Source organism: Schistocerca serialis, chromosome 4 (genome assembly GCF_023864345.2).
Source record: "Schistocerca serialis cubense isolate TAMUIC-IGC-003099 chromosome 4, iqSchSeri2.2, whole genome shotgun sequence".
Lineage (NCBI taxonomy): Eukaryota > Metazoa > Arthropoda > Insecta > Orthoptera > Acrididae > Schistocerca > Schistocerca serialis.
The window spans coordinates 68504818-68520944 of record NC_064641.1 but is presented as its reverse complement, the minus strand read 5'-3'; the positions used below and the strand labels follow the sequence as shown (position 1 = coordinate 68520944).

The following is a 16127-nucleotide window of genomic DNA, read 5'->3' as shown; positions in this document are numbered from 1 at the left end:
GTTGTTCTCATACACTGGCCAGCATGAGTATGGTTTTTGGGTAGTTTTCCATATTTGTTTAGCGAAAATGGGACTCATCCTCGCTGTAGTGAAACTACACTTTTCTTCATTACCATTATAGATACATAACACTTTGTGACATCCAGTTACAAACTGTTGTTCAGAGGTGCTTTCACAATCCTGTCACTGCTATCAACAAGCAGTCAGTAAGACCTGTTGCTGAGTTCTTAAGAAGTTAACAGTAAAATGTTGTTCACAATATTCAACATTGCAGTTAATGTGAGAATGAAAGCTAGACCTTTTCCTTGCCCAGTCCATATTCAGTTAAGATAGTGGTTCATCTATAATGACCCCAGTATTGTAAAGATTTTATGAAAGAAGAGAGATTTACAGTTCAACGTGTCATCATTAACAAAGTCATTAGAGACAGGGGACAGGTGTGGACTAGGGACAGAAATTCTTCATGTCCTTTCCAAAGAAACCATGGAGAACCTAAATCTGGATAGGAATTGAAATCATGATGGTCCTGAGTGCAATTCCAATGTCTTATATTGTGTCGCCTCATTTGGTAAATTGTTACGGATTGAGATTGAAGAAATTTATGATGAGATAAAATAAATAATTCAGTTAGGTAATGGATACGAAAATTTAATTGTTAAGGGGGACTGGAAATTAAGGTGATGGGACCTGGATAAGTTGAAAGAATGAGAGGTTGTTGAAAGTTTCAGAGAGAGTATTGGGCAACGATTGACTGGAACAGGGGAAAGGAACACAGTAGAAGATAAATGGGTAGCTTTGAGAGATGAAGTAGTGAAGGCAACAGAGGATGAAAATGCTGTAAATGGGACAGGTGAAAGATAATACAAACATCTAAAAAATGGGATTGACAGGCAGTGCAAGATGGCTAAGCAGGAATGGCTAGAGGGCAGATGTAATGGGTTAGAAGCAGTTATCACTAGGGGAAAGGTAGATACTGCCTACATGAAAATTAAACAGGCCTTTGGAGAAAAGAGAAGCAACTGTATGAATATCAAGAGCTCAGATGGAAAACCAGCCCTAAGCAAAGAAGGGAAATCTGAAAGCTGGTAGGAGTGTATTGAGGGTCTGTACAAGGAAGAAGAACTTGGAGACACTATTACAGAAATGAAAGAGGACATGGATAAAGATGAGATTGCAGACATGATACTGAGAGAAAAATTTGACAAACCACTGTAACACCTTAGTCAAAACAAGGCCCCAGAAGTAGGCCACATTCTGTCTGTTCTACTTATAGCCTTGGGAGAGCCAGCCATGACAAAACTATTCCATGTGGTGAGCAAGATGTATGAGACAGGCGAAATACCCGCAGACTTCAAGACGTATATAATAATTCCAATTCCAAAGAGAGCAGATGCCAACTGTGTGAATATTGTCAAACTGTAAGAGTAATAAGTCGTGGTTGCACAATACAAACCCAAATTCTTTACAGAAGAATGGAAGAACTGGTAGAAGCAGACCTCGGGGAAAATCATTTTGGATTCTGGAGAAATGTGGGCACATACGAGGCAATACCGACCCTATGACTTATCTTACAAGATAAGTTAAGGAAAGGCAAACCTATGTTTATAGCATTTGTAGACTTTGAGAAAGCTTTTGACAGTTTTGACTGGAATACTCTCTTTCAAATTTTGAAGATAGCAGGAGTAAAATACAGGGAGTGAAAGGCTATTTACAACTTGTACAGAAACCAGACAGCAGGTACAAGAGTCGAAGGGCATGAAAAGGAAGCAGTGGTTGAGAAGGGAGTGAGACAGAGTTGTTGCCTATCCCCTATGTTATCCAGTCTCAACATTGAGCAAGCAGTAAAGGAAACCAAAGAAATATTTAGAGAAGGAATTAAAGTTTAGGGAGAAGAAATAAAAACTTTGAGTTTGCCGATGACGTTGTAATTCTGTTGGAGACAGCAAAGGACTGAGAAGAGCAGTTGAATGGAATGGGCAGTGTCTTGAGAGGAGGGTATTTGATGAACATCAACAATAGCCAGAAAGGATAATGGAATAGCCAGAAAGGGTAATGGAATTTAGTCAAATTAAGTCAGGTGATGCTGAGGGAATTAGATTAGGAAACAAGACACTCAAAGTAGTAGATGAGTTTTGCTATTTGGTGTAGTAAAATAACATGATATCTGAAGTAGAGAGGATATAAAATGTAGACTGACAGTGGCAAGAAAAAAATTTCTGAGGAAGAGAAATTTGTTAACATCAAATATAAATGTATTAGAAAGCCTTTTCTGAAAGTGTTTGGAGTGTAGCCATGTGTGGAAGTGAAACATGGTTGATAAACAGTATAGACAAGAAGAGAATATAAGCTTTTGAAATATGGTGCTACAGAATGGTGAAGATTAGCGGGGTGGATCACTTAATTAACGAGGAAGTACTGAATCGAATTGGGGAGATTGTGACACAACCGACTAGAAGAAGAGATTGGTTGATAGGACACATTCTGAGACATCAAAGGATCACCACTTCAGTTCTGGAGAAAAGTGTGAGGGGTAAAAATTGTTAAGGGAGAGCAATAAATGAATACACTAAGCAGATTCAGAAGGATGTAAGTTGCAGTAGTTATTCGGAGATGAAGAGGCTTGCACAGGATACAGTAGCTTGGAGAGCCACATCAAACCAGTCTTCAGACTGAAGGCCACAACAAGTGAGAAAATCTTCAGTTGTCCCTATACAACATCAAATGCATTTTAACACTTGTGATCTCGAGAAATAGTGCTATTTGTTTAATATGATTCAGGAGATGATTAAAAATTATTAATTATCAACTAATTGTAATGTGATATTTTTAACCTAATCTTTAAAGGATTCTTTACGAAAGAAAATAATGAATTTCATCTCGTATCAATAGATTTTAGTCTTTCTTATTAAGCAAACTCATCATGATACTTAGAGAGGATCACTAATTATTAAGTGTTGTGATTATGAGCAAAAGAGCAAAGAACTATATTGTCACATTGTAACCAGAAAAAGAGTCCAAATCTGAAAGTAGGATCATCAGTGAAGTACAATACTTAACACTAGAAGCATGTTTACTATGAACTCCAACAAATGGCCAGAACAGAACTGAGCTGGACAGAGAGTGCTGCTATTTATAGAGATGTGAGTTCAAGTTTTGAGTTGAAGAATTGCTCATTTTACTTTTGCAGTCTTGGTTTTGGAACACCAGGCGACAGCTTGCATGCGTTGGCTAAAGGCTGCCCCCGTCTCAAAAAACTGTTCCTTGCTGCTCTGAGAGGTGTGAGTGACCGGGACCTGGATCTTTTCATTGAAAACTGCCCTAAGATGGAACAAGTTGATCTCATGGGAGTCAGATGTATTTCCAGAGAAATATGTCTTAAGTGAGTATTTTGTCTCGCTTGTAATTTTTTGTATGTTATTCTAACTGCCACAAAATACACTTCAAGGCAGAGGCAATTCTTTGTGACATTGTTAGTGACAAATGTTGCAGAAAGTAATTGTTTTTTGCTGAACTAGTTTTGGACATTGTGCTCATCATCAATGGCAGAGCCAAAATATCAACATTTACAGAATAGTTTAAGGTCTTGTTTCATATCATTCCACTTACTTATCAGCTTGTCTAAATAGTGGAAGTTTGAACATGTACTTAAAATGTAGAAACATTTTCACTCTTGAAAAGGCAGATAACAGGAAGTACATATGCCTTTGGCTTATGAATGAGCTCTCCTCAGGTGAAAAATTTGTGGCAGAACAGTCACTTCCTGCATTGCATGTTCCCCACACCAGGACTGTTGCAATCTGATTGCAAACTGTATATACATCATTCTACCACACTGAATAGTGTCTTCTAGGGAATTCGGAAAAATTGATAGATTAGGTTAGAACACAGTTAGTTCAGATTAACGCAGTAGCATTAAAATAATTCATAAATCTATTTGCAGAACTGCACTTGGGTAACACATGATACTTGAGTTTCTTTCCACATTCTTGAATTTCCTCTCCAAAGATACATCTAGCACATGTGAGATCACATATCAATTTATAGACTTTTTTTGTTGGACAAACAAGAAGCAGCCTTAAACCAGGCTTAAAGAGTATATAGGTATTACAAGTTAGATTAACATGCCAGAATGAGATTTTCACTCTGCAGCGGAGTGTGCGCTGATATGAAACTTCCTGGCAGATTAAAACTGTGTGCCCGACCGAGACTCGAACTCGGGACCTTTGCCTTTCGCGGGCAAGTGCTCTACCAACTGAGCTACCGAAGCACGACTCACGACCGGTACTCACAGCTTTACTTCTGCCAGTACCTCGTCTCCTACCTTCCAAACTTTACAGAAGCTCTCCTGCGAACCTTGCAGAACTAGCACTCCTGAAAGAAAGGATATTGCGGAGACATGGCTTAGCCACAGCCTGGGGGATGTTTCCAGAATGAGATTTTCACTCTGCAGCGGAGTGTGCGCTGATATGAAACTTCCTGGCAGATTAAAACTGTGTGCCCGACCGAGACTCGAACTCGGGACCTTTGCCTTTCGCGGGCAAGTGCTCTACCAACTGAGCTACCGAAGCACGACTCACGACCGGTACTCACAGCTTTACTTCTGCCAGTACCTCGTCTCCTACCTTCCAAACTTTACAGAAGCTCTCCTGCGAACCTTGCAGAACTAGCACTCCTGAAAGAAAGGATATTGCGGAGACATGGCTTAGCCACAGCCTGGGGGATGTTTCCAGAATGAGATTTTCACTCTGCAGCGGAGTGTGCGCTGATATGAAACTTCCTGGCAGATTAAAACTGTGTGCCCGACCGAGACTCGAACTCGGGACCTTTGCCTTTCGCGGGCAAGTGCTCTACCAACTGAGCTACCGAAGCACGACTCACGACCGGTACTCACAGCTTTACTTCCCCCAGGCTGTGGCTAAGCCATGTCTCCGCAATATCCTTTCTTTCAGGAGTGCTAGTTCTGCAAGGTTCGCAGGAGAGCTTCTGTAAAGTTTGGAAGGTAGGAGACGAGGTACTGGCAGAAGTAAAGCTGTGAGTACCGGTCGTGAGTCGTGCTTCGGTAGCTCAGTTGGTAGAGCACTTGCCCGCGAAAGGCAAAGGTCCCGAGTTCGAGTCTCGGTCGGGCACACAGTTTTAATCTGCCAGGAAGTTTCTTAGATTAACATGATTAACTTGCAGTAATTGCTCACAAAAAGCCACAACATTCCTTCACAATAGAGAAGCCATTATTATCTCCACATTATTGAAATTATTTTTATTATCACTGAACTAATAGAAATCTTCGTCCATATGCCCTAAATAACTTGTGTAATATTCAATGAACAATACAGTTATACGTAATCCAATTGTAGAGATTGGTAACTGAGCTGGACTCTTTGTTTTTAGGGGTTATATGGAATTTGAATGTAACGTTGCTATGAAGATATTAGTGAGAGTCTTGCATTTACTGCTCTCCACATTGGTTTCTCCAGTCGGCCAATCGTGTGCTTTTTCAGTAACGTGGACAGTAAAGAATTTAATTTACAACAAACCAAAAACCAGTTCCAGCTACAATTTGATTTAGAAAAGTCCCATATCCCACAACACATTTTTTCACACTGAAAAATCAGGTAAACTGCAACCACAGTGCGAATAATTAAACTGAACATGATGTCCAGATAGATACAATATCATTTCTAGTTAATATGAGAACATGTATGCCCAAGTAAGTGTGCATCTCAAGATTGTTATCATCCGGTCGGAGTCTATTCAGAATTACACTCAACGTGTACAACACTACAACAATGATAATTCACAAACCTTTGTCAGCAGGCAAAAATTATTTTTACTGTTGCATACAGCTTAATCATCTGTTTCTGCTTACTGTTGATACTCACTATGCAGCAAAACTAAAGAATGAGCTTAAGAAAATTCCAAAAAATAGTATGTAATATGACGTGAGGATATAAGATCCTCAGACAATCCCAGACTTTAAAAAACAATGACCTAGAAGTTTAGGGCAACTTAAAATTTTATTGTGAAATGAAGAAAAAAGAGCAAACGTTAGGTAAGAATACAGCTTCTAAAAACAAATACAAGAATGATACCTTAGGAAAAAACTTAACAAATGTAATGCTTAAGAAAAAATGGTAGTGAAGACAAGACATAGAAAATTATTTGTGAGATTTATTGTCCCTGTAGAAAACACAGCAATGGGATGAATGTAAGCAGTTATTAATCAATATGCATGCATTAGGAAGAAAATTCCAATTGGCTCTCTTCAACAGAAAGTTTGTTTTAATGCTTACACTCTCGATAAATGTTATTATTCATTTAATACGGATTATCAGTTCTCTGCTAACTGCAAATTGACAGTGTTTTTAACCAAATCTTTAACAGACTCTTCACAAAAGAAAATAATAAAATTTATCTCATTCAACAAATTCTAGTCTTTCTTATTGAACAAACTCATCATGATATTGAAGAGTGTCTTCTTAGAGAGGGTAACTAATCATCAAATAATTATATTGTCACATTGTAACAAGAATCAAGTTCAAATCTGGAAGCAGGGTCGTCAGTGAAGTGCAACACTTAACACTGAAGGCATGTTTATTATGAACACCAAAGAGCAGCCACAACAGAAGTGACCTCCTAGATGGAGAGTACTGCCGTTTATACAAATAGCTAATATTTCAGACTACACTAACATAGTAAATTTCAAGAACCTTCCAAAAATAATGATTACTGGTGATTGGGTTTCACCTGTCAACTGACAGCAGGTCAGCCAGCATTGCTAACTGCTACGCCACACTGAATGCAGCACAGCTCATGGCATTGCTCCCTCCCTTGGAGAAACATCAAACTTCTGTATCAGAAGTTCTCTCTGAAACTGGCTACAGCTCCCTGTATCTAGATGATGTCATCGATCCTCTGTATAGCAGCACTTGAAGGTCCTCTCATTCTGATAGTGTTGTCATACCCTGTTCACTGTAATAAGTGTCGAAAGTAACACTTCTGATCAGAACTCTGTAATCATTGAGCAGGTCTTTCAAAATCTTTGAATGTGAAGTCCCCATTGTCACTCTGGACCTCAGAGCTGTAATAAGGCTTTAGATGTGGTCATCATCTCTGCACATTTGTCTTCTTGGTGAAGAATCTTAATCCTCGATTCCATGTGTGGGATCTGACAAGTAACAAAAGGATATGATGTGGCTCAAAGTAGCGCTGTAACAACTTTTCTGGTAGTCCCGCTTTCCGCGCAGCTGTAAAAATCCATACCAAATCTCCTGGGCTGAATCTTACTGGTTGGTGCGTGGCATTACAGTGCTCTTGATCTTTTTCCTGTGTGTCTAAGGTCCATATGTGAGCCAATTGTGTTCGGTCCTGATAATGAAGCGTGTCACACAGTCATCCTGAGTATCGTCCAGTTGAAACAAGAAGAGTTTATCGTTTTTAGTTTTGACCTCACAACCATTGAGCAGAAAGACTTGTGTGAAGCCTGTAACATCTTTACCATGTTTGCATGCGAATGTCACAACTTGCAGTATTGTATCCCAATATCTTTGCTTGACATCAACTTACTTCGAGAGCATATCTGTCAACATCTTATTAAAGTGTTCTGTAAGACCATCATCTGTGGGTGGTGTCACAATGTGATAGTAGTCTTGACAGGAAAACTTTTCCCTAATCAGAGATCATCACATGGGCTTCTCTGTGTTCCCAAATGATGTCTTCTACAAGGAACCTTCCAATTCCTGGAGCGTCGGTGGCCATGCCGGCTTTGGTGACACCATAGTGGCCGAGACAGTCAGTGCAAACTATTATCTGTTGATTCCCGTCTTTCGACGTTGGGAACCTCTCCGAGAGGTCGATTTCAGTTCGGTGGAATGGTGCTGCTGCAGGTGAAACTATTACCAGATGCCTCAGAGTTAATTTTGGCACATGCTTTTGATGCTGGTGTTCCATACAGTGGCTCACAAAGTGTCTTAACAGATCAGTAGAGACCTGGCCAGTGATACCTGTCTAGAGTCTTCAAAAATCCCAGGTGATCAGATGCTGGAGTGCCATGGAAAAACTTGAGGATAGCTGGCTGTGGATGAGCTAGGTGATATGCAATTTTTTAATTGGAATTCACCTTTGGTTGGGCCATCATTCTTCAAGATTTTTATGGTTTTCAGCAATGCAGAATCTTCCATCTTTTCAGCAGTAGCGTCACTTAGTATGGCAGTGACCAAGATTTTGTCCACACATTTAATGTGCAGTGATGACAGATTTAATACACACTGGTGTGTTCCATCACAGGATTTCTTGAAAGGCAGTTGGGGTCCTTGTGCCTGCATCTGTTTTTTTGTACCACTGTAACACCATATTCCTGAAGTCTCAATGCTCATCTTGCCAGTCAGTCTGACAGATCCTTCAGGATAGTTAGCTGTCACAATAGTGAACTATTCCTGAAGTCTCAGTGCCAATCTCACCAGTCGACCTTACAGATCTTTCAGGATAGTCAGCTGTCACTACAGTGAATGGTTTGTCAGATAAATATGGCCAGAAATTGGGGTCCAAACAACTTGCAAACCCGCTCTTTTTCAGTAATAGACTCCTGGATTGGAGAGTATTCTGGAACCAGAAGTTTTCACTTTTTCAACACCATCCTCAGTTTGTACTAGAACTGCACCTATCGCATAACCTCTATAGTGGGTGTGAAGTTTTGTCTCAACAATCTCATCATACAATGCTAGAACTGGCGAAGATGATAGTGCCTCCTTAAAAGCAAAGAAAGATCATTCTTGCCTCTCGTTCAAGAAAAATTTGTCTTCTCCATGCAGTAGTTCTTGTGAGTTACATGCCGTGGTACAGAATTTCTTTGTGAATTGCTGGTAATATGAGCACATTCTGTTTGCGAAACTTTTTTCATCATAAATGTGCTGACAAGTTCGGAAATCTATGACTGCTCTTATTTTCTTGGTATCAGTATGGATTCTGTCACCATTCACTAGGTGCCCCAAGATTTTTATTTCTTTGACAGTGAAGAGGCACATTTTCAAATTTGAGGAGGAATGTGCAACCTGAACACACTTGAACACAGTTGTCAGGTGGCTTAGATGTTCTTCAAATGTCTTCAAAAAAGGCAGTGTCATTCTGGTAGTAAAGACACACTGTCCATTTAAGGTGACAAAGCAGGTTGTCTATCATACACTTCAAGGTGGCTGTAGCATTACGTAATCCAGAATGCATAATTTTGAACACTCAGAGGCCAAAGAGCTATGAAGGCAGTATTTTCCCAGTCAGCCTCATCATCCTCAATTTGCCAATACCCAGTCTGGACGGCCCTAGTTGAGAAAAACTTAGCTCCTCTCAAGCAGTCTGAAGTGTCACCAATGCGCAACAATGGGTAGACATCTTCTTTCATCTTCAGTAGTCAATGCACAAAATGCTACATGCCATCCTTCTTCTTCACAAGGTGCACATGGAGGAACCAAAGACACTTTGAAGGTTCAGTGATGTCATCATTCAGTCTGCCATCTTGAAATATCTTTTCCACTTCCTTCTGGTTTATCCATCGTTCAGCCGGCAACACTCTACATGAGTCCCCAACTAGTTGGATGATGATTCCCAGTATTGATATGCTGTTTTCCTTTGAATCGCTTGGTCTGTCTTCTCTCCACTCTGCATTTAAAAACATCCAAAAATTGACTCAGAATAGCTAATTGGTCACCCTAGATATGTTGGCAGTTCGATAATGGTTTCTCATCTGCATTATGTGGAGTGATATGGGAGCAGCATTCTTGGTTGGCATTAAGCTGCCATTCGTGGACTGGTTCAGCTGTCCCTACACATATACATTTAGGGATGATTGTGGCTGCTAATGAAATTAGCCATCCAAAGTTCTCCTTGACCACCTACAATGATCATCACTGGCATGTAGATTATTTATGTAAGTAAGTTAGTTACATGTTCCACAGATCATTTTAATGATTCTTTTATCAAAATGATGCCGAGCGAGGCAGTTTACAGGATATGTATCCATAATTAGTGTTAATATTAATGAACACATTATTATTTTTAGTTCTCAAGGGGTAATAAAGGTTATTTTTCCCTCTTAGTGTTGTAGGTATGGGCATCACCATCTTAAAAGATCAATAGCTTCTAATGAAAAAGAACCAACTAAAGGGAAAGTTTTCCTTCCATTTGTAAAAAGTGTCACAGATCGCATCAGTAAAGTACTTGAAAAGCACCATATTGATACAGTGCTTAAACTAACAAAAATTGTGCCCATAGGAACGACAAAAAGAAGCATTAGCACTCACCTTAAAGAACATGAGAGCATTTGCCACCTGGGTAATATGGATAAATCAGCAGTAGCAGATCATGCACTAGAACTGGAAAACCATCGATTCATTTCTCTGACGCCATGGTTTAAGCAAGATCTAATAATTACTACATTAGGATGTACAGAGAGGCCATAGAAATTCAAGAGCACAAAAACAATTTTAACAGAAAAGAAGATGGCTTGAAATTAGACAAGCTGAGGGCTTTAGTGCTAAATAAAACAACAGTGCCAACTCTTCCTCACTTCATACTCCATAGCATATGTCAGCGCTACTCCGTACCTCAGGCAGCAATCTGACGACTTCATGAACTGACCACCGCGTCGATTCATATAAACAGTATGACCTGCTGAGCTTGCTAGAGTCTGTAACTCCTTTCTGACTCATTAAAGCCTCTGATGCTGTCTCCAGCACTGGAGAACAGAACCTTAGGCAGAGCAATATGTCCATAAAGCAAATATCAGCAATTACGCAAAAACTTCAAACTTTAACTGAGCATTTAGATTGACAAATGGAACTTGTCTCGGTGGTGGTGGTGGTGGTGGTGGTGGTGGTGGGATAACAACTTCAACAACGAACAACTGCCCAGAACAATATTTTTTATTTTTGCTTGTTGACACAACTTCATCACTCTAAACCTCTGATCTTCGACAGTGTATGCCTGCTTGTGATGCCTGCAACAAGTCCAATCTGAGAATAGCTTTATGAATATATATGAATGGCTGTGTTATGTCATTGATAGTTATTTTTGCTGTACAAATTCCTGTCTGCTGGGCATATTCGCATTTGTGACTTTTCAGCCCATAGTCTTCTTTAGCTGTTTATGATAAGCATTCACTATTACAGAAAAAGAAGCCCTGAATTGACTAGTGCCTAGACAAGTTGGCCCCTGTGGGATTGGAGATGTCAGTTAGATTTCGTGACTCTCGCACAAGTAGCTTTTTCATCTGTAGTGGCCTCACCTCCATAGATGATTGCCTTGCTTAGTTTTCCTGAATTCGGTGACCAGACAAGCTGCAAGTATATCTTTATGGCAACAGGAAATGTGTACAGCATGTGGGGGAGCAATCTTGTCCAGGGTACGGCCATGAGTTTTGTCCCACTGGTCAACTACAGCTGTCTGCAGGTGATTGGCAGGAATAAAACTGTTGTTGTGGTTGACATCCGGTGGTGTAGTAGTTGTTGTAAACTCGACTTCTCTCTCTACAGTAGTGTGCAGTGTATCCGGAGTGTCCACAGTGGAAATTCATTGGCGTATTGTCCTCTGTCCTCCAAAAGTCTGTTCTTCAAGATCGACACACCTCTTCTTCAACACTCTCTCTTACTTCCTGGGGTTGACATTCATGGCTGATGTTTCTTGTTTACTTGTTCCAGAATTCCTGGTTTCCATAAAATGATGTATCTCCTCTCTTACAACCTGGTGTATGAGAGAGGTGTGGCCACAGTGGTCTTCCACAGTTGCCATAGGGACCACAATTGGGAATTAATCATACCTCTTTCATCCAACATTTTTCTGTAGCATTTCCTTGATACACTGGCACCACTCTTCATTTGTTACGACATCCATCACCAGAAGAACTCCTTTCATCAAGTGCGAGATTTTTCTCACCTTCTGTCAAATTCAAATCCACAATGAAATCTAGGGGCAAAACATTCTGTATGTAAAACTGTCTTTTCCCCATGCCTTGGTCTTCTGCTAAGCAGATTATCACCAAACATTTTCTGCGGTTCAGCCTGGAATTAATTCCAGCTGTTGAGCTTCTCTTTGGTGTTTTTGAGCACTGCCTGGCTGTACCATCCAAATGAAAGTAAGTATCTGGCGAACATGTCATGTCCTCCCACCTGTTGTATTTGGCAGGTCAGTCAAATTTTCAGCCATTTCATCATGTCCTGACCAGCATCTCCAGAAAACACTGACAAATGCCTGATATGCACCTGAATTACTGCTGTTTTGGAATCCATTGGTTTCTTAAATATACAGGGCATGATGATAATGTACTACATGTATTTCAGTGCCTGTCCGTGTAAATGACACTTTTATGTTGCCTAATTGGTGCCACAGTGATGTAGATGTTTTGAAGTACTTAGCATCTCCACCAAATAATGTTTCCTCATAACCAGAATCAAGTCCAAACTCGAAAGCAGGGCTGTCGGTGAAGTTCAACACCTAGCACTGAAAGCAAGTTTACTATGAACACCAACATACAGCTGGAACAGAACTGACCTGGATAGAGAGTGCTGCTATTTGAATAAACACCAAAGATTCCAGGATATACAGATATTAAAACATAAGAAATTTTGTGAACCGTGTAGAAATAATAGTACTAATTAACAAACAATTGCTGGTTATTGTGTTTGAACTGGTGACTTGCAGCACACCAGCCAGTGTTGATAACCACTACACCATGCTGTGTGCAACACAGCTCACAGCAGTATATCCACTTAGGAGGATTAATGTGCATGAAAATCCATAGCATACTTAGAATGCCAGAACACTTTTAAAATGTACACATAAAATTACTTAAAATTCAGTAAAAAATGTTTTTATATAAATGCCTCAGAATTTGTTAGTATCCATATGTGAACACACTTTACAGCATACTGTTTCATTTTAAACTTTCACTTCACTTACAGGTACTTCGCTTTTTAAAAGCCTAACTGGCACTTAGTTTGCCACACAAAACCAACATCTCGTGGCAGTGCGTACTCTGTGTTTACAAATACACAGACTCCAGGACCACGTTTAATAGCACTTCACATCATGTTGCATCATGGACGGACAAGCACAAAGTGTGTTCCGCACTCACTGGGGCTGGCAGGTCATGTTGTGGACCATGGATTGGTAGCTCTGCAATGCATTCTGTGCACTTTGCTGGATTGGAAGCTCATATTGGGTGCATTTTGGATTTGTAGCTTGGTGGTGTCACCTAGCAGGGCATGTTCCAATTCATGGTGACAGATGTACATAAATCAGTTGCGTGCACATGATTATGTAGTGGTGATGTTGATGGTGTTGCCATGTCAACAATTCATAAGTAAACTTAAAGAATAGACAGCAGTATCACATAGAAACAGTAGATGTGCCATTCACGGTGTCTTAACAACACGTACCTTGTCAGTCCAAAAATTTTCAAGACTCGATTAATTCAAAAGAGCGGAATGAGAATGGTGGTTTTAATGCTTCAGATGTTCTACATAGGCTTTTCCCACTTGAGTAAAATGAGTACAATGCACAGAACATTTGTACAACCATGTGAAACTGTCAGAAAAGTCCATCTTTGGGATGTTGTTCAACTCACACGTCACTTGGCTTGAATACTGGTTATGTACTCAAAGCATTGACCTTTCATGTGAAGTTCTTCAGTTTGTCACTTTGTGGTAGGTTTGTATTGAAAACACCAAGTGTTGTCACCTGTAATGATGTTTCTAGAAAAAAAATTGGCCATGTTTTGCATTTCAATCAGGTTGTGACAGGTGTCCAGGTGTCACTGTTTTTGTTTGGGATGCTAGGTGTACTGGACAAACTTAGTAGACATTTTTCTCTTTACTGGAGAATGTCATGTGAATACTTGAGTTTGGGATGTAGCTCCAATGAAGGCCATGTTGCCAAAAGCTCCGCTGTAATATGTGAACACTGTAGTCACATGTCCACCACTTAACATTGTCACAATTGTTACTGCGCTGACATCACATATATGCGTGGACTAAAATCATTCTTGATACTTTTCCAACATAGTGTAGACACTCGTTTCACATTAATTAGAATGAAAACAATATTATCAGTGATGAAATGTACTTCAAATAAACAATGACAAAGTCACAGTTCCCCCCTGCGGGTCCGGGGGTTAGAATAGGCCCGAGGTCTTCCTGCCTGTCGTAAGAGGCGACTAAAAGGAGTCCATCCCCCTCAAGGGGGTAGTTAGCGCCTGCGTCCGGAGACGGACGGTCCCACGACCTATATTTGTGGTCTTTTTGGTTTTTCACTTCTCGTTTCTTCCTTCTTTGGTTGGTTCCTTTCTTTGTTCTTCTCTATCACACTGTCTTCCTTACTCTTTCCCTTGCCTTTTTTCCCTTGCCTTTTTTCCCTTGCCTTCTTTTCCTTGCCTTCTTTTCCTTGCCTTCTTTTCCTTGCCTTCTTTTCCTTGCCTTCTTTTCCTTGCCTTCTCTGGTCTCCGCTTCGGCGTTTGAGTCAGTCTGTCCTCTCTCTCTTCCTTTTCCTCTTCTTCCTTCCTTCCTGTGCACACCTGAAGGCCGACCCACGCATTCGCACGCATAGCCGGTGATGGGGTAACGCGTAATTCCCCGCCCTGGGTAGACAAGTAAGGCACGCACGTACTCCCTGGTAAAGGCCAGGCCCAGGGAGGGGTGATTGCCTGAGCTGATACCTTCTGACCATGCCGATTGGTCCCTCCGTCTGTTTCTCGGGAGGTGTGACCTGAGGTGTAAACATTCACCTAAGGCGGGAGTGCCCTCTGAGAGGGTCCCCATAAGGAAGGAGCGCGCCATCGGAGATGCTGGCAATCATGGGGGATTCCTCCGCAATGGATTTCTCTTCCTCTCTCTCGACTTCTGCCCACAAACGGAAACATGACCAGCCCCCAGTGACAAAAGTACTACCGCCTACCCCACAGTTCCTCGTCATTTCTCGATCTGAGGACGGAAAGGATTTTTCCTCTGTCAACCCTTTCGTTATCCAGAAGGGCGTAGATGCCATAGCCGGTACTGTTAAGTCTTGTACGAGGTTGCGTAATGGTACCTTGTTACTAGAAACTGAGAGCGCCTTTCAGGCACAGAGACTGCTTCGAGCCATACTCCTGTACACGTTCCCTGTCCGGGTGGAGGCTCACCGAACTTTGAATTCGTCTCGTGGTGTGGTCTATACTAGATCCCTCGACGGATTGACTGACGAGTAGATTCAGTCTTTCCTTGCTGAGCAGGGTGTGACGGCTGTCCATAGGGTCATGAAAAAGGTCAACAATGACCTTGTACCGACCCGGACACTTTTCTTGACCTTTGATAGTGTTAAGCTGCCATCGCGCATCAAAGCGGGCTACGAGGTTATTTCTGTTCGCCCCTATGTCCCGACACCTACGCACTGCTACCAGTGTCAGCGTTTCAATCACACTCGACAGTCTTGTTCCAATGTGGCTAAATGTGTCACTTGTGGCAGGGATGCCCATGAGGGTGACTGTCCACCTCCATCTCCTCGTTGTGTGAACTGTGAGGGTGACCATGCAGCATCCACCCGCGACTGTCCCGTCTATAAGGAAGAACGCTGTATCCAAGAAATTCGGGTCAAAGAGAAAATGTCCACCTCGGCTGCTCGCAAGCTATTGGCTAGTAGGAAGCCCACGCTGCTCCCAGCGGGGAAATACAGTACTGTCCTCGCCTCTCCTCGGACTACCCGGGTGGTGGCAACCCAGACATGCGATCTGACCTTCAGCACCACGGTCGTCCGTTTGGCCAGTGCTAAGATCGCGCGGTCGACGTCTCCTCTTCCTCCCATCACCCCACAGACACCAGCCCCTTCATCAGCTTCTGCTAAGACGAAGACCCAGAAGTCAGATGCACGGGCCTTCAAGAAGGAACCGTCCCATGCAGACTTCCTACGTACCTCGACCTCCCAGCCATCGACCGGTACTTCCACCAAACGACCTTCCAAGAAGGCTCATAGGAAGCACAGTTCTCCTTCTCCGACACGGCGCATTTCTTCTCCTGCGCCCCCGCAGCGGTTGCCGCCCCAGGCCGTCATCCGTTTCGCCTGGCCGCACCTCTGGTGGCAGAACATCTGGCCGTTCACCGGTGGAGGAAGCTCCCCCT

General features: G+C 41.7%; 1 protein-coding gene across 2 annotated transcripts in view; it reads left to right on the top strand.

Moving 5' to 3' along the window:
- LOC126474127 (F-box/LRR-repeat protein 4) overlaps window positions 1–16127 on the top strand; it is a 168033-nt gene that overhangs the window by 110688 nt on the left and 41218 nt on the right. For both annotated transcript variants that reach the window (XM_050101562.1, XM_050101563.1), the window contains exon 11: window positions 3188–3379. In XM_050101562.1, the coding sequence (XP_049957519.1) occupies window positions 3188–3379 (192 nt within the window). The remainder of the gene's footprint in view (window positions 1–3187; window positions 3380–16127) is intronic.